Below are 19217 nucleotides of genomic sequence, written 5' to 3'. Positions count from 1 at the left end.
TATATATATATTTCCTGCTTGTGTTACCCTCATTTTTCATCTCACATGCAGCACTCAATATGATGACTTGATGAGAATTAATTTGGCAATCAATGATGGGTATACGTTTATTGAAACATTGTTCCTGTAAATATAAAAGCAAACTGTGAAATTGGGAATATTTCATTAATTCAAGGTGTCTCCAGCCTTTAGTTGCTTTGAGTTTGTTTTTATTCTAAGATAAATTATAATCTTATAAATTATAATCTACGATAAAAATCTCAGCTTTGCTTTGGCGTAACTGTGTGCTGAACATTGGGGGGGGGGGTAAATACCCATATGAATAAACATGCAACTATTTTGCTAGTAATACCTGAAATGAGTAAAGAAAAAACAGCCTACTTATGCAAGATAATTCTTATTTTTATTGGGAGGTTATATTGGTTGGGTCCGATTATTGGGGGGGGGTCATAACTCCCCTAACCCGCCTGGAAATTACACCCCTGACTTTGAGTAGGTTTATGCCGGTATGGAGAGTATCTTACGGGCAATACACAGATAGGGTCAGAACTGTTTTTCAATCAATATTGAACTGTACCATTCTTTCACAGATATTTCCGCATTTTATGTTTTAATGATAGCTGTGCATCTAAAGCGTACAAAATCTCTCTCACGTGGTCAATTGAGTGATGATCCGGTGGCTGTGAAAGGCATAGGAGATGATTCACATCTTTTTCATGAACATTCAGTGCGTCTTCATTCCCAGAAAATAAGATAAAAATGTTTCATCATAAGATAGAGAATATTGATTTGCAGTGGCTGAACAGAACAATGCCAGCAAAATGCCTCACACAGCACAACAGAGCTACCAAAGTTTTTCCTTTAATTTGTCACTAGACCTTTTACGCCACAAAGTCTAAGGATTCTCGAAACAACCTAAGACGTGGCGTCTAAATGGGAAAGCTGCATGTCATTTCATAGTTGCTTCAAAAACATTAAATTAAAAAGTTGTATTAAAAGTGGGTATATATTTCTTTCTCATCAGTCAGAAGAAAAAATGGCTTTCTTTATCTGCGTGTGTGTGTGTGTAAAGAGACATTGACGTTACATCGACAGTCAGTCAGTGTAACTGCCCTTTCGATCGTCCTCATTTAACCTTTGGGACCGTGCCATTGTTCTGGCTCCCCATGTTTAAATAAAGATTAAACATCATCTAGGAATAATTGAAGATCTGTATCCTAAATTAGCATTAGTCATCATTAAATTGAACAGCACTATCATTAGCACAGGAAAAAACTTCATCTCTGGGTGCAGATTCATTCACTTTATAAAAAATTCATGGTTCCCTTTTCATTCGTACCTCCTTTCCTGCGCACACCAAGCTGCGGTTCTTTTTCCGTTGCAGATTTGATTGCCGCTGAGCCCACTGCACTTTCATGTCTCTCGCAAAGTACACAGAGTAGGATGTATCAGACATAATGATCCCCGTGATTAAAAAAAAAAGAAATTGGAGAGAATGTGATGGCTTCAGTAGACTTCCTGCTGTATTATTTTCGTTAAGGTCACCCTCACTGTCAGCACAACTCATATTAATTACTCTACTCACCCCTTAACTTCGCCAAAGTTCTTTTAAAATTTTAATAGGGGTGATTTGGTGAGAGAGGGGTGGAGCATGGAGCCACGGAGTGGGGCTTGAGCACCCAAAGGACCTCGCTTAGACACAATTCATTAAAATCTGGGTAGTTGGCTAAAGCTCTTTCAAGTACTTTCAGGTTCCCCTTCACATATGTACACACGTACACACTGTTTTCTTAAAGTACTTCAGTTTGAAGGGTGTTTAATAGTTGTGTTAAGCAGTCACCCTCGGGTATTGATAAGGAAAGTCACCTTGTACTCTGATGCTTGGTATGCTAACTGCTCATCTACTCTTTTCAGTCAGAATATCTAATTGTGCTATTTGATTCATAATTAGTTGTTTGCATTTATTTGACAGTGTTCCCTGTAGATATGCAGCACTCGTCGCATTTCGTTATTTTATTTAAGTATGAAATCATCAAGTTTGTTTTTCTTAATGTGTTATTTACAGAAGATGACAGTATTTATAAAAAGAGTCTTACTCCAGTATATCTTTAGACCTTTGGTAAAACTCTGATTAACGTGTTTTATTGAGTCTTTCATTAGTCTGCTTTTTTCATACTGCCACACTAAATCAAGTCGAGTATTCAGAGGGAGCCCTGGAGTTTGTCGCAACGGTGGTTTTTAATTTCATGTTAATTTTTTTATCACGTTATCGTTACCAATCACTTGCCAAACATCTTCATCTTTTCAAAGTGCTGCTCGCCTCCTGTGCTCGTGCAAGAGGCAGAGCATGCAGCACTTTGGCGGAGGAGCAACAGTGTCAATAGTGCTTCATCTGTGACTACACAGGATGTGTTGAGGCGCAATATCCAAAGTAGGTCACCTGTATTTTAGCGGTGCTCTAAGCCTAACATCCATCCAGTATAGTTATGCATGTAAAATGAAAGGAAATATGCTCGAGCTGTACAAATGCACTTGTCCTATACAATCACAACCACAGCTGTTAGCAGCAGCTGGACTGAATTAAAAAGGAGAATATCTGTAGGAGAATAGAAAAATGGGGCTCAGACACCTTATTTGTACAACATTTTTAAAAAATCTGTTAACTATTAAATACACACAATGCATGTAACTGTAAATGAACCAATCTTAAATTGTATATTTAGCCTCTGTAGCAAAAAGACTGAATCTGTTCTCGTTTTTTAAATATTAAATAAATCTAAAATACAACTAAAAACAAGAAAAGTAGTGCACAAAAGACAAGTCAGACAGATAAAAAAGTATCTGAAAGTCATGTCCTTATGAAAGGGGGGGAATTGAGCAAAGACCTGACAAGAACTGAGAGATACATCTGGCCCTTCACTTCACCCATCAGCTGTTTGGTGAAGTCTCATCAGAGATGATCTCAGTGGGAGGGTGGCTGTCAAGAAGACACTTGAGAAAAAGGTGAAGGTCTGCCAAATTACACAAGAACTTGACTGAAAATTGGGGGCTTTATTTTAGCCAGTGGTGTTTGGTAATATTACAGTCATCATTTGGCAAGCATATGAATGGAAGAATGGAACAAAAGGCAAACAACATTCAGTTTATCTTCTCTGATTTATGAACAGAAAGTACGTATTTAAACTGTCATTGAACATGTGTCCCTCTCTGTCTTGATTTTTAGCACCAATGTGCGGAGGCCAGTTGAGAGGACCCAGTGGTGTCATCACATCTCCGAACTACCCAGTTCAGTATGACAACAACGCCAACTGCACTTGGGTCATCACGGCGACAGACACATCTAAGGTAAATGTCATTAAACACGGAACTGAAGCAACAATGCAGGGTGTTAATTTTGCTTTGCCGCTGTAAGCACAGATTTCCAGCGGTGCCGTAAGTGGTATCTTTAGCTGCCAGCTGCCTGATGAGTTTGCACCTTTTTAGGGAGGAGCTCCAGAGGAAGCGCTTCTCTGACACAGATGACTCATTTTATGCTTTTGATAATTGCTACAGGACACTTTAGGGGCTGTTCAACACACCATGTGACAGCAGCTTTCTTATTGAAAAATGTGAGCGATAAGGAAAATGAAAGGTGGGGAAAGAGCACTGGAAGCGAGCCAGCAAAAGACAAAGCGAGTTGTTAGAAACACCTGTGGTGAGGGAGAGAAGGAGTGAGTAAAATGGACAGGAGAGTAATGGAGAGGTTTTGAGAGCATGCTTGGAGGATATCATGAAAGTGTCACAGCCATTCTGTTCAGACCATTGACTTTGGAGTAGTGTTCAAGGCCAACCAGCTGCTATCCTGCCAAATATCCTTCTCTGAACTCAAACAAAATGGTTTTACAAATCCGTTCTCTTATTCCACTGCGCGGGATAGAAGAGAGGCTATGTAAGGTGAGAGGCAAGGGAGGACGGGGAGTCAGATCTAATATGCCCCCACAAAAGTCCACCCTTTGCTTGCATGTATACAAACACAAACAAACATTGACACCCTTGGGTATACCCAGGAGGCAGCCTGCTGGAACAGACACCAGTACTTTAGGCTGCCTCTTGCTCTGTGACTGGTTCAGATGAAGATGGAGAGAGACTGCTCTTTCTGTTTAGAGACGTAATGGGTTTCTATTCCTGCCCAGCCAGAAATGTTAGGTCAGCCAGCAGACTGAGGCATAACAGCCTCAGTCTGAAGGGGGGTGGGCGAGCCGTGACAAAGCTCTGCTAGACCTACCAGCCTCATGACATGATAAGTAATTTGGGTTTTTGTCAAGTGGTGCTGCTTCATAGTTTCCCAAAGATACTAAATGCAGCTGTTTGAAGCTGGCAGTCTTCATGTGTTTATCCATTTATGCCAGAAAAAGCCAAAAAGTGGCCCCAACTTCCCAGACTTACACCAAGTTACACAGAGCTATCATCTGGACCCGACAAAGCTCTGAGACAACGTAAAACAACAATGTGCTTTGAAAAATCGACTGAATACAGGTCATGTTTTTTTTTTTCTTTTAAAGCAAATGATCTCCACAGAAATGAGATTTTTCTCTTATTAATATGCTACTTATAATGGTAATGAACTCGTTTAAATATATATTCTTTTTAAAAGCACTCTCATGTTGTCTTACTGCCTAAATCCTATGCATGTAACTGTGTGTGTCTGGTTTGCGGTGGAAAAATGACCCGCAAGGATGCTGCAGTATTTACCAGGAGCAGGGTGTATGTAATAGTTTAATAAATAATCAGGTCCGGGCAGACATTCAGAGCTGGGGTTTCTTTACTTAAGTCACAGCAGCAGACTTACAAGGGATTTACAGCTGACTTGACAGAAGCAGAAATACAGGCAACGGAGCTGCTGCAAGGTTTTCTTCCAGTACACAGATGAACTAACTGTGCCCTCTATATATAATGCTTAGTTCAACCTTGTTGGATACAGTGACAGGTATATGTGCCTACGGATTATTCAAGTATTTACAATAGCTAATATGTTATGTAATACTGTTAAATATTCTAGACCAGCAGCTGCAGAACAGAAAACTAAATGTTGTCCCCAGTCTTGCTTACAATAGGATTTCATTTATGATAGGATTTTTTATAACTAAATGTTTTTATTGGAACATTTGGCACAAAATGGCAGGCTAGTTTAGAACCGGGACTCTTTTACTGCAGAGCCATGCTGTTGCTTTGAAGAATGCAGTTTGGCATTGTCTTGATGAAACAAGCAAGGCTTTCATTGCAAGAGATCATCTGTGGGCAGCATATGTTGCGCCAAATCGTGTATATATCATTCAGAATAAATGGTAGATGAACAGATGTTTAAATTATGTGAGGGTATGCCGTGTGCAGTAATGCACCCCGCATACCCTCGCATCACAAATCCTGGGGCTGTGTAGGATGAGCCAGACACCTCCCCCACCCCATCCCCCTGTATAGAGGACACAACGGTCATGATTTTCTAAATGTTTTATCTTTGCCTGCTGGAGTTTTACTTTGCTTTCATGGATGCAGAAACAAACCGTGTTCACTGACAATGGTGTTCAGAAGTGTATCTGAGCCCATGCAGTGATTTTCAAAGAGTCGCGCCTCCTTTCAGAGCAGTGCTGCCTGCGGGGCCTGAAGATCACGGCAATACAATATTGGGTTTTTAGCTTTCTTTCAAGCGTATAGAGATTTCTCTGAATTCTCCAAATCTTTGCATGATATGAAGTAGTGCAAATGATAAAATCCTCAAAACAATTGCATCAGAAACTCTTCTTAGTGGTAAATCCAGCCATTTTCTATAGGCTGTCATGGAACTGATTGAATATTTTTTCTGTTTTGTTGTCTTTTCCCAACTACTTTTGAAGTTGTAGGAGTGTTTATTTCATTTAATATTTACATTTTACACAGTTTTGGAGACATGGTTTTACGTTGCTGAAGTTGCTTCAGCTGTTCAGTATGGATGAGTTTTTTTTTTTTTACAACTCTTTCGCAATATGGCTGCTGTGCTCTCTCTCTCTCTCTCTCCCTCTTTTTTATCTTCACCCCCTCTGTACCTCACCTGTTGGCTGGCAGATGGGAGATGAGTTTGTGGTATGAAACTCTATTTATCGAGCGATCTGACCTATTTTGCCTACACACCATCAATCTTTCCTCTCCACCTTGGCAATTTTCATTAAGAACTAGGTTTAACATAGGACAGAATGCAATTTGCATTTATATAAGCTTTTTCATTAGGCCCTGCTCTCTCTCAGCCCTCTGAAAACATTAAGAATTTGGCGGAAATCAGTGGCAGCCAATTTAAACTAGGAGGCAAAGACTTTTCCTTGTTTGGCTTTTTTTTTTTTTATTTAGCCTCCTCTGTCACTCTATTTTTTGCCCTTGTTATTAATATTCTGCACGTTTATAATTAAACCGTTTTTGTTTGTATGTTTAGAGCTGACCCCTTTCGCTTGCCTCGGCTAGGACGCAATTATTGTTTCCTTGTTTTTGTCTTGATTTATCCTTCAGCTGCAGCGCAGACCTAAAATTGCACTCAAAGAAATCATGATTTATGTTTTATAGAAAAGATTTATACACTAGATTGCAACAAAGTCTTTTTGTTGCCTTAATGGATCCTATTGGATTACATATATCCATATATATATGTATGCATAGAGAGGCACGTGTAATAGCCCACGAAGGCATCTGAAAGCTGCTAGCATGATCTGCAAGAGTGAAGGTCGTGCAGACCATCTGGCAGGCAATCAGATATTTGATTAGTGAGAAACAGTTCATAATCAGCAGACGCAGTAAACACTTACTGAAGCAAAATACCAATACCGAGCTGTTAGGTCACACAGTATGAGATTTAAAGGAGAAAACAATTCTAATAACAAAAAAAATAAAATATAAAAACCACTACAGTCTATACAGCTGGAAGTTTGATGAACAGATATAAAAAAACTGATGTATGATGGATTGATGAACAGAGGAAAAGGGAGTCACAGATGGGAAGAGATCTCTCCTCTGCATTTGGTTCAGGGAGTATTTAAGCATCTGCTTCCCTCATTTGTCTCGTTGATGTCCCCTCCGTTGTCTAGGTGATCAAGCTGACATTTGAAGATTTTGACCTGGAGCGAGGCTACGACACGTTGACGGTTGGAGACGGCGAGGTAGTGGGAGACCAGAAGACCATCTTCCACGTGTGAGTGACTCATTTGACCTCGTTTTCTCCTGCCTTTAATCTACCCTCTGTTCCCTAACTTCTTTTAGCTACCCGTCAGTTTCACTTTTGCAAGTCATGTTCCCGGTAATCATATTCTGCCTTCGCGCTCTCTTTCCTCCTCACCTTTGCGGGACACTCGCCTTTTCTTCCTCCCCCCGTGCCCGACAGCACCCGTCTGTCTTCCTGTTCCCCTCCAGCCCTTTTTTTCTCCTACGGTTTCTCTTTTATTTCATCACCACCTGATGCAGTAGGGCATGAAAAATAGATGTCGCACCACATTGTCAATCATCTCTCTTTTCACTGTTAAAAACAAGATCACAGCCATGTGGCGCAGCATTGCAAAACTGCATATTGATGCCCCCTAATGGAGTTTGCGCTAGCAGATGCTCCATAACAATTCACAGGATGTTGTTATTAATTGTGCCGAAATTTACCACCTTAATAAAGTTTTTATAGATCAATTTTTATGCAAGGCTGCCGAGCTGGGGTGGAAACCGGGAGGGGGAGGTTGAAGATAAATGAGGGAGAAGTATGCAAAGGAAGGGGTTACTGATGTGAGATCATCCTCACATTCATATTTTTTTGTCTACTTGCTCAAACACCAACAACACACACAGGACAAACACTGAATATGGCTTAATCTCTTCAATTAAAGATTTTCCTCCCTCTCCTCCCCCTTTATGGACTTCTTTATGCTTTAAAAGTAGAGAGAGTAATTGAGTCTTTGCGCTCCTGCACACAAACAAACTAGAACAATTTAGTACTGGAGAATATACTGCAGCTATCAGCACTGTTAAACTCAGGACTATATTTTTTGAGAATCAGTGGTGCAGCCGAGCGCGTGCAGGGTGTAGGGAATTATTTAATATTTTTTTGTAACTTTATGGTCAGAGGCATGTAACCTTAGTGCAGCACAGTCATAAATGTGCTTTATAGGCAGTTAGTCACAACCAATCAAATCCACTCTTTTCATTTCAAGACACTGTGCTCTGACAGTTTAGAATGGAAAGAAACTATTGGAGTGACTATGCGACAAGAGTTTTTCCCATAAGGGAAATAATGTCCTTGTTTTGGATCTAACAGTAACAATTAAAAGGGTGGTGACGATAACAAAAAACACACAAAAACATAAAGTAGGTCATCAACAAGGACAGTATTCTAGACAGTGATTAGCTTACAGGGAAATTATTAGCATACTGATATAACTTGTCTGGGTGGAAATGATATAATAGCCTTGTCTATTATTTTTGACAAGCTTTTTAGTGCTACATTAGACGCGCAGCATTTTATACTTTCTCTCACAAGTGCTTAGCAGTTCACAGACATTCAGCGCATTACCAAAAGGCTGTAAAAGAGAACAAAAATCTATCCAGACACTAGTAGCAATCCCACCATCCTACATGTTCTGTCACTAAAATTAGAACCCTTAATCACTTACTCTGCAGCTATACCCTTCCTAATTAGAGTTGGGTGGAATTACTATTCAAATGAGATTAAATTACTTCTGTGGCATTGACTGATCTTGCATTCATTTTGCACTTTGTTGTCTCCTGCTATTTTGAATGTAAGTGTTGGGATAGGATAAAAACATTTCTTAGCTTAAATTCCTTACAAAATTTGTAAAGTTCTTAATTTGTGTAATGATTTAGCAAAAACAAGGTCTCTCTGTATTTTCTAGGTGATGACAAGTCCACAGCTAAAGCACTTCTACTGCTGATTAAAAAATTGCACAAAGATATAGAATATTCAACAGAAAGAAATGTCTTTTTATAAGGTGTATGTTGGCTTTTCTTGTTTTATAGTCTGTCTGGTTCGACTACTCCAGACCTTGTCGTGAGCACCAGTCATCAGATGTGGCTCAATTTCAAAACAGATGATACCAGTGGCTCGTTGGGCTTCAAGGTGTCCTATGAAGGTAAGGTTGCTGTATATATTTTGGTTCTGGCTCATTAACTGCATTTTAAAACGGATTGTTTAACTTTAACCTCCTAAGACCTGAACTCTTTCATGGCATGCATTTAAATTTTTCTTTGCTATTTGTGTTGATTGGGACCCGATGAGTGTAAAAACAAAGAATTACCCGATTTTATTTTTTTTACTTGATTTTTGTTTCTGACAAAAATGAGATCTACATATGAGGACATTTGTTTTAAATTTCGATAGAACAGTGGCAGTATAATGTCCTCGTAAGTGGATATCAGGCCCTTGTAGGGAAAAATTAAGTATTTCGGTCTAGACATCGAAAAATGTGATGTCCACACATGTGGACACCAGGCCCTAGGAGGTTAAATCATCTTAGGAGTAGCATCAAAGGGGAGTCATGTTAATGGTAAAGTATTTTTTAGTGGTTTTGCAGTGAGTCATCATGGTGCGGTGGTACACTGATGTTAAAAAGCAAAAGCAGTCTTTATAGTTAGACTTTAAATCTCGACTTTCTCCTTTTACAGTTTGAAATAGGAGTGGATTTCTTTTTTGATCAGTTACGCTTGTGCGTTGTGACTCACCGCTCAAGTCTAACTATCATATGTTCAAACATAACACATTTTTCTTCCGTTGGCTGCTGGTCTTCCCAGTATGTGTCATCCCAAGTTTAGCTTCAAAGACATAATCATTGGAGTTTATGCATCTGTCTCATATGAGACTTTAAACAGTAATATGACATCAATTTCATCCATTTTCTTCCACTTGTCCAATTCAGCGTTGCAGTTGGGCTGGAGACTATCCCAGCTGTCATAGGGCGAGAGGTTGCGTACACCCTGGGCAGGTCGCCAATCTGACACAGAGAGACAGACAACCATTTACACTCACATTCACACATACGGCCAATTTAGAATCACCCATTAACCCAACATGCATGTCCTTGGACTGTGGGAGGACGCCAGAGTTTGCAGACAGACCATACAAGCTCCACATAGAAAGGCCCCAGCCTGCCGTGGATTCAACCACAGGACTTTCTTTGCTGTGAGGCGATGGTGCCAACCACAATACTGTCATATCACGAACACAAATAATATATGGATGATATCTAGCAAAAGAAACCCAAACAAACAAACAAAAAAAGGAAAAGAAGAGTAATTGGAACTATAGGAGAAAATTAAGTCTCCCTTTTTGTGTGCGATCTCAGTGCCTCTGTTCTTGGCTCTTGGCAGTAGAGTCTGGAGCTCTCAGGCAGCAACACAACTAAACAAAGAATTAAAAAGAAACATTAACCAAACATAAGCAAACAAGTATTTGAGTAATTTATGGGTGATGTTTGTGTCCTCTTTTCAATTTAATTCAGTTTGAGTCTTTACTGCTGTTTTGCTTCTCTCCTTTGCTCTCTATTTCCCCAGCTACATGTCACATCTGCTTCCCTTCAGCTCCGTGTCGCACATAGTGGAGCATAGGAGAGATAGGCTAAGTAACGATAATGCTACTAGAAGAATGCTATTAAAATGGAGCCACTTTGATATAGTTATATAATATATTATTTTTTATAATAAAATGTATTCAAATCATAACAAGGTATGACATTTTAGACCCTCTGATCTCTGTGTACTTCATGTTGCAATACAAAAAACAACCCTGTTTCAAGACCTCATATTTGCGTACACTGAACTGGTCATAAACAGTCAGTGGGTCATCTAGCTACATTCATCCTACTGTCTAATACCAGTGCGTCTATCTCTGTGTAATTATGTGTCTGTATGTGTGAGCTTTAACAATAGATCAATGTGTGTTTTTGCACGCGTGTTTGAAGATCAGATACAAGTGTGGGTTTGTGAATGAGTATGTGTGCGTTCTGTTTTCCAATGTGAAAGCATGTGAGTACTGGGTGTTTGCCAAGGTTTTTCTTCTAGATAAGTGCGCTGTTTGCCTCTCAGAAGCACAGCAAGTCTTCTCCCTTGCCCACAGATGCTTATTTTTCATCAGTAAAAATAACAGCAAAAGTGGAGCAGCATGCTGAACCAAAGTGTAATTAAAACAATGAGTTCTACTTAATGAAGGGGAAGAAACGCTTTGAACCACTTCACCTCCCAGATTGGAGCACCCAAAATCTAATTTGCATTCTCAATTACTTGTATTTTAAGCCTGATCATCAAGTGTAATTGCAAACACAGTCATACCAGAACCCACACTCCCACCTTACCCAGACGTTGTGGGTTGCTCACACTCTGCAGTGGGCTCTGTCTGTTCTGAAAATGCAGCGCTTGCAAAGAAAATCAGTATTAATGCAAATGAGCCTAAAACCCAACCACTGTCGTGCTTTATACTGACAACTGAGGGTATGTGATATGAAACACTTGAACTTCTTGTTATCCAGATGCAAACGAACGCACCAATGGGACAGTGGCTAACACTGAGGGCAAAGCATCATGTCATTTGTATTTTGAGTACTCCAGCCCATTCATTGTGCAGGGCACTAACAGTTTATGATTAAACATCGGATATAATCATCTGTTAGCAAAGCAGCGGTTGAGAAAGCATCTGTTGACAGAATTTTGAATTTTCGCCTCATTGCAAGGTTACCATTATCTTCATGCACTTTTAAATGCGACTGCAATTTTGTAAATACTTTAAATACTGTTGATTCAGTAGTGGAACTGAGAGCCTTTAGAGCCCACTGAGACATTGTGTGCGGTACTGGGTTATACCAATAAACTTGACTAATAAAGTCCTTTTGTCATCCCAGGCCTTAGGAGATTGCAGTGTAGCTGTTGACAGTAATTTGAGTCTGAGTCCCATTAACGTGCCCGGATTATTCTGGAATGTCAGGGAAGGACGACAAATACGCCCTTACATCTCTTCCCTTATTCATGAGAATCAGCAGCTGTTTCGTTCACTTACCACCCTGTGTATGTTGTGTACAAGATGCTTTCATATGTGCAACACACACTTTTATAAATATGTTTTAAACAAGAGAGACAGTCACACACACACACACACACACACACACACACACACACACACACACGCTCTCACACACACTTCAAAGGATTCTTATATATTAAGCCAATTTTTCCTAAACTTGTAATTAGAGGGACCCATGAGGCAGAGAGGCCTACGGGTGTAGGGACGAACAAGTGATTGCATGATCTTGTTTGTGTTTGCACGCGTGTACATTAATATGTAGATATTCTTGTGTTTGCGTAACAGCTGGATTGCTCTTTCAGATCTGGTTTCTGTCATTCCCTCGGTTCATTTTATCCTCCATTCTCTCTCATTCTCTCTCGGATTCACCTCAAAACTTGCTTTCAGCATCCCCCCCACCACCCCTTTTAAAGGTGACTTCCACGTAAGATCAATGAGTTGTCTTGTGAATGAGGCTGCCTCAGGACAGCCATACATCCAAACAGCAGTGAGCTCTAAATATGTGTTCTAAATGATGATCATCGTTAGGGCTGAGTATGGATTTATACCCGGCATCACCCCCGGTGCGATTTAAAATCGTATTAGGCCCTGCCATCATTTCCTGGATGGATGAGCTTATTCGCTCTCTGTGTTCCCCCATCCAGATGCCTCAATAGGATGCCTCAGCATTCCCATCTGCAATCTAAGACCTGAGAAAAGTAGAAAAAAAAGAGTTAGTGAATGAAGGCGGCCGCATAAATCTTGCAATAATGAAATTGGCGTGTTTGGTTTTAAGGAAGAAGAGTGGTCGCAGAGGTGCGGGTGTGTTTTGCGCACGAGTCGTGAAGCACTCACATCAGCTCCCAACACGAACGAGGTAGTTTGTCACACAGTAAGTCGAGGAGTACATTTTCCATGGGACAGTGGGGGGAGGGAGAAGCACTTGGGAGATTTGCACGATTAGAAGGTAATAGTTTAGGAAAATAAAGACACAGTAAAGAGACCAAAGTGGAAAACAGTGCATAAAGAGACAGGGAGTTCATTCATGTTGGCGTCAACAAAGGTAAACGTCAAAGTCAGTGAAGGTTTATGCACAAACTGCGTTATCTGAAACAAAGCCCGGACTTATCAGCATTCTGAATTTGCAGAGATTAAATCCATATTGATCTTGTGGGTGGTAAACAAGTGCATTTCCCATAATGACACTTTTGCATAAATGCTTGATGCAGATAATGTGGAGCAGCTCTTATTCTCCATGCGATGTGCCCTTCAGTGTTTCCCGTGAGTTAAAAATGTATTTTGCTACTCCGCTGCAAGGAAAAGGGGGCAGGGAATGTGCTGTTGCAATGGTCCATCGGAGAGTTGGTGCTTAAGCAGCATTGTATTGTATTTCATTGTATTTTCCATTATTTTGACTCCAAATCACCATTTTTACAAACTTCCTCTTTCAGCAAAAGAGATGATTGATTCTAAATTATTGATTAGTGATTCTAAAATAGTCTTAGGTGTGAATGTGTGTGAATGTATGTCTGTTTCTCTGTGTCAGCCCTGTGACAGCCTTGGCGGCCTGTCCATGGTGTACCCCAACTCTCGCCCTATGGGAGATCAGTGTTGGGAAGGTTACTTTTAAAATGTATTCCATTACAGAATACAGAATACATGCCCCAAAATGTATTCTGTAACGTATTCCGTTACGTTACTCAATACTTTGGATTACTTAATATATTATCATGCTTTTTACAACAACGTGAATGTACTATTGCTGTGTGATTTATTACTATTACTGAAGGTCCGCGACTCCGAACTGTAGTAAAGGGACCTCTGACTAATACGGCGGGGTCCCTGTCGGCTGGTAGCCGAAAAATAGCTTTACTTTGTTGTGTGGGTCAACTTTTCTTGCGACAGACAGAGAGATGCGTTGAAAGGCTGCTGCAACGGAACTTATTGTTTTCGGAGGAAAACACGAACACGGTGTACAGTCGAGTCTTAATAGCTTACTTACAACTGGGCTCGTCAGGCACTCTTCTTGGCTGCAGTGGTTATTATTATATTTACATGCTTCCAGCTCCCGTTTTTCCTCGATGACAACTCCTACCTTTCCACTCCCCTTTTTCTCCCTCCTCGCGCTCACAGACCCATTACGTGTATGGCAGTCCATTCTCCCTGCAGCACGGACTACACTGCCCATGATGCTACATTCTTTAGAGCTACGCTTGTAGCATTCTGCCTGTTAGCTTAGCACAACAACAACAACAACAACAACAACGAAAAGGCCTCTCTCACCCAGGAAACACGCAGTCGCAGAGAGAGAGAGAGAGAGCGTCGCCCTGTAACCATGGCAACCGTAACGCTGCCCCCCGGAACAACAGAACGTAGCTGTCAAACAAAACCCAAACAGTCCTGATCCGCCACAATATGAAACAGGGAAGTACTGCCGTGTAATCCATTTATTTCAACAAAGTAACTGTATTCTGAATACCACCTTTTTAAACGGTAACTGTAACGGAATACAGTTACTCATATTTTGTATTTTAAATACGTAACGGCGGTACATGTATTCCGTTACTCCCCAACACTGTGGGAGATGAGGATAGACTTAAGCCCCCCCGTTTATCCAGAATTGGATAAACGGAAGAAAATTGATGGATGGAACAAACCAATGGGAGCTATAATCATATCTGTTGTAGTTTCATGAGGAAGAGGATCCAGATTCAGATTCCAGAGGGCGACAAAGTAAAATCCAAATCTTTCATCTGAGTAGTTGTCATACACAGAGCTCAGTCAGCAAACGCAAACTATGCAGACAAGTACATTAGCAGACTTCAAGTCCATACCCAGGAAGAACAAGCTAGGGTCTACTAACTACATTGATAAAAACTTAAATGAATAGTCAGACCTTTACTTTTTAAGAGTACAATGTGACAGGTGACCGACAGAAACAGGGCCATATATACTGAGGATAATGATTAGGTGAACAGATGTGGCAGAAAACTCGCAAGGATCAATAGTAAAACTATCAAACATTACAAACCCCAACAGGAGGGAACAGAACAGAAATGCAAAACCATCTCAGAGCAGGCTTTTTCTCCCTCTCTCTCTGTAGTTGTACTGTGTACACCACAAATTCATCTTTCTCTGCATGACACAGAAATTTGCATAAGTCTGTTGCTTGCTGAATTGTTCTGTCTTACGTCCACCTGCGCAGAGATTGAGCAAGGCAGTTGTGGAGATCCTGGAATTCCAGCTTACGGCAAGCGGGAGGGGACAGGTTTCCGTCACGGGGACAGACTGTACTTCGAGTGTCTGCCTGCCTTTGAGCTGGTGGGGAAGAAGAACATCACCTGTCAGAAGAACAACCAGTGGTCAGCTAAGAAACCCAGCTGCGTTTGTAAGTTACTGGACGACTCCCCTCCGATTCGACGTACACCTTGCGCACACGTGCATGAATCAAACACTGCTCGCAGGGACGAGTACAGGGAGGGCTGCATAATAAATTGTCAGATTATCCTTACAGTTTGCCTTGCAGAGGCTGTGGATTTTGAAACAATAGGAGGGATTATTAGCTAATTAACGCCATGAAAGACAAACACAAAGTGAGAGAATTAGAGGGTGAGGAGAAGAGGGAAGAGAGCTGACCATGCAGATAATACCCACTGTTGTATTATTGATGAGACAATAGAATGGACAAAAAGCTGCAGTGTGCAGATAAACATCACAGAGCTGAATGACAGAGAGCTTCCTGGCCCAAATGTCATTTTGGCTGCATAATACTATGAAAAAATGGGTTATTTAGTTAACGCTTAACAAAATATTACAGTCATGTTGAAACAATGCAGCCGGCTTGCTTTTGCCGTTGAAGTTGACGATGTAAATGTGATCGCATGCTTTTCTAACGTACAACTGTTCAATTGTGTGTTTTCATAGTGAGAGAGTCGCCAGTACGTTTATTTTTACCAAGCATCTTATTTTATCCTTCTTTTCATGCTTAAATGAGATTTGTTGATTTTTGTTAGGTCCTACTGTCAGCTAAAAGTATAATGTATCCAACTAGGACACTTTAGTAAAGCAAACATTCTTAATTTGCCTTGTCTTATGCCTTTGATTATCTGTAACCCTTTGATGAGCCTAAGAATATGTGCACGCTCATCTGGATGCTTTTCAGAAGCAATTTTTGTCCATACTGAAAACAAAGTGCGTCGCGTAATGCTCAACATATTGCTCGCCTTATCTCCTGTGCATGTAGTCACCAGAAGAGTGACAAACTGAAGAATTTAGCAATGTAACAGCTGTTTGCACTGACAAAAAATGTCAACCATGACTTTCAATTAACTGCCGGTGGTCTAGGCAGTCTTGTTGTCTTGTGGAAAAGGGTCACAGGATCTGACCAGTAAGGCACGCATAAGCAATTACTGATAATGAGAAAGTGAACATGAGTGCCTGAATCATCGTTCAAGTCTCACTTTGTTCCTATCCAGACTTAAATGCTAATGTAGTCTGTAGTGTTTTTACACGGTCGACACATTAAATTGCTTGAATAGTGGGGACAGGAAGGTGAACACAGCAAAAGTGGAGTTATTCTAAAATGTAACATGTATTAGGTTGCACGTCGCCCGAGGTTGTTGTCAGCACAGTGGTGGTTATTGGAGTTGTCTCCTTCTTTTGAAATATGTCTACGGCACGTGTGTCTTGAGGTGGTACAGATTCAGTAAAATGAATCAAGTCATAGTGGCTTGTTGTCAGCAAAGGAAATGGAATTTGCCTCTTGTTTTCAGTCTCCTGAACAATTCTCATTTTTATGTTGCTTATCTGTTTTTCTTCCTCTCACCCGCTGTCTTTGTCTCTATCTCTCTATCTCTCCTATAGTTTCCTGTTTCTTCAACTTTACCACTCCATCGGGGGTGCTGCTATCTCCCAACTACCCTCAGGAGTACGGAAACAATATGCACTGTGTGTGGCTCATCATCACCAACCCTGAGAGCAGAATCAATCTGGCCTTCAACGACCTCAGCATGGAGAAGCAGTTTGACTTCCTCTCCATCAAGGATGGGGGAAAGGTAGCGCATAAGCGGATGTCCTCGCTTACTTTGAAAGGCTCTTTGCTGACCTGTCTATCAGTCATGGTGCTTGTCAGCAGGAAAAGCAGCCTCTGTAATTATGCGTACAAGCTAAACAACCTTTCTTCCAGTATCACTGGACTTTATCGCTTTATCTGTCTACCTCACTGTAGGATCCGTCTGCTCTTGTTTTGGTTTTTTTAATGGTTTTAAGCTGAGTATAGCTTTGGTCTCAGCATAAAATTGTTATCTGTCTTTGTCAGGCTGAATCTCCTATCCTGGGGACCTTCTCTGGTGATGTCCTGCCTCCTCCCATAACAACCAGTGCGCATGTAGCCCGTTTGGAGTTCCTGACTGACCACACCTACACAGACAGAGGCTTTAACATCACATTTACAAGTAAGTACCTCAAAGGAGATAAAGTGAAGTCTTTAAAGCTTATCACAAAAGCCCACATTGACTGTTGGATGTTTTGTATTCTCAATTGTTTGTGCATGTTTTCAGTATGTGTGTGTGTGTGTGTGTGTCTGTGTTTGCGCGCACATACAATAGGGCTCATGAATCATCCACAGTATCTCTGTGCTTGTGTCCCATAGACTGCATAAACTGGCTAAACATTACTTAGACACTCAAAGAAAAATGACAAACTCTCACTTTATTGTCTAAATAGAAACTTGACGTCTAAATAAAACCCAAGCGAAGATGTAGCATCTTTACCTGACAGATGCATTTGCACCTGTGCTCATCATATTCTGTTCTGGGTAGCTGCTGACTTCTGAGGAAATTCTAGAAGCACACTGGCTGCAGTTCTGGTAAACCGTTTTTATGGTTATACTTTGTTCTGAGTGTTGGAAGCAGGATTCATTGCATGCGCACTATTGTGTTATGAGCCTGGTATTGAAATTCTTCTACATTACACCAAAGAAAATAACTCGGGAGGGAGTGTCTAACCCTCACTGAGCAAAGTGTCGGGTAGTTAAGGTGCCTTTTGCTAGAAAAAATCTATATTTTTTTCTCCCGTCTTCAATTGAGAGCACACTCATAGTAGTTTTAAAATGTAATTAGTTAATATTTATCATGCAAATCAAGATTATGAGATTATTAACTAAAACCTAATAAATGATTCACTAGCTGCACCCACGTCCTCATTTATGTTTGACGGCGTTTTAGTAGGTAAAGGTGAATGGCTTGGACATGAATTGAGCTGCAGTTTGGGGAACGCCTCGAAGGGGACTGGCGGCGGCTCCCAGGCCTGGCAGATTTCCATGCATTAAATAGAAGTGAAGAAGTTAAAGAACTGAAAAGGGGAGCAAGGGTGGAGCATGTAAACGAGAATTAACAGCTTGTAGGACTGGGGGAACCTATATAGATGAGAACTGGAAAGAGCGTGTTCGTAGGCGTGGTCCCGCTCCTGAAATTCAGACACTTAATCTCCAACTAAGAAATAGGTGCCAACCCCCCCACCAAAAAAAAAAGATGAAAAAATGAACAGAATCAATATAGTGTAATTAGAAACCAAACAATACAGTCAACATGATTAAATATTAAAATATACAGCAAATGTCTACCATGGTTAAGGCCAGATTTGCTAACTCAGTGTGCCAGCGCGACCTGGGTTTTGGCGTTAAAAAAAAGTGCTGTTGGTATTTACGAAGGGAATGCAGAGACAGGATTGCGTGTAGGAGGTGGGAGCTCAGAGGTTTTTGCTGCTGACCCTGTTGCAGTCGTATTTCTGAGAATTCCTTTCGCAAGTTGTAAAATATGGTGAGAGATTAATGAAATCAAGCCTGCAAGCTGATATAAACATAAATACACCGATACTTAACACTGCAAAAAAAAAAGAAGCACATCTTGTTTTTTTGCGCATGATATTGAAATAAACCAACTGCCCTCGTTTTTAGTAAGCAGCACAACTTTTGTAAATCACTCATAAAACTAACCACACCTACAGTACGAGTACTGTAGGCACTGCACTCAGACGCTAATTTGCCACATTTAGTCATTTTGAGCCATAGTCTTACATATATGTCTTATAGTATGAATCGGCATTGGCATACAAGTTTTTATTCTAACACTTAACAAAGCCCTGAAAGGATAGCTGCAGCTGCAGCTGGGTTTGTGTT

The 19217-nt window shown here is 40.7% G+C and overlaps 1 protein-coding gene across 2 annotated transcripts in view; it reads left to right on the top strand.

Annotated features, from left to right (window-relative positions):
• csmd2 (CUB and Sushi multiple domains 2) overlaps positions 1 to 19217 on the top strand; it is a 262154-nt gene that overhangs the window by 134089 nt on the left and 108848 nt on the right. For both annotated transcript variants that reach the window (XM_005728850.1, XM_013909751.1), the window contains 6 exons: positions 3224 to 3345; positions 7086 to 7189; positions 9013 to 9125; positions 15246 to 15428; positions 16904 to 17094; positions 17358 to 17493. In XM_005728850.1, the coding sequence (XP_005728907.1) occupies positions 3224 to 3345; positions 7086 to 7189; positions 9013 to 9125; positions 15246 to 15428; positions 16904 to 17094; positions 17358 to 17493 (849 nt within the window). The remainder of the gene's footprint in view (positions 1 to 3223; positions 3346 to 7085; positions 7190 to 9012; positions 9126 to 15245; positions 15429 to 16903; positions 17095 to 17357; positions 17494 to 19217) is intronic.

Source organism: Pundamilia nyererei, unplaced genomic scaffold (genome assembly GCF_000239375.1).
Source record: "Pundamilia nyererei isolate P.nyererei 1_Seehausen unplaced genomic scaffold, PunNye1.0 scaffold00030, whole genome shotgun sequence".
Lineage (NCBI taxonomy): Eukaryota > Metazoa > Chordata > Actinopteri > Cichliformes > Cichlidae > Pundamilia > Pundamilia nyererei.
The sequence above is the reverse complement of the archived record's forward strand: the minus strand, read 5'-3'. Positions and strand labels throughout refer to the sequence as shown.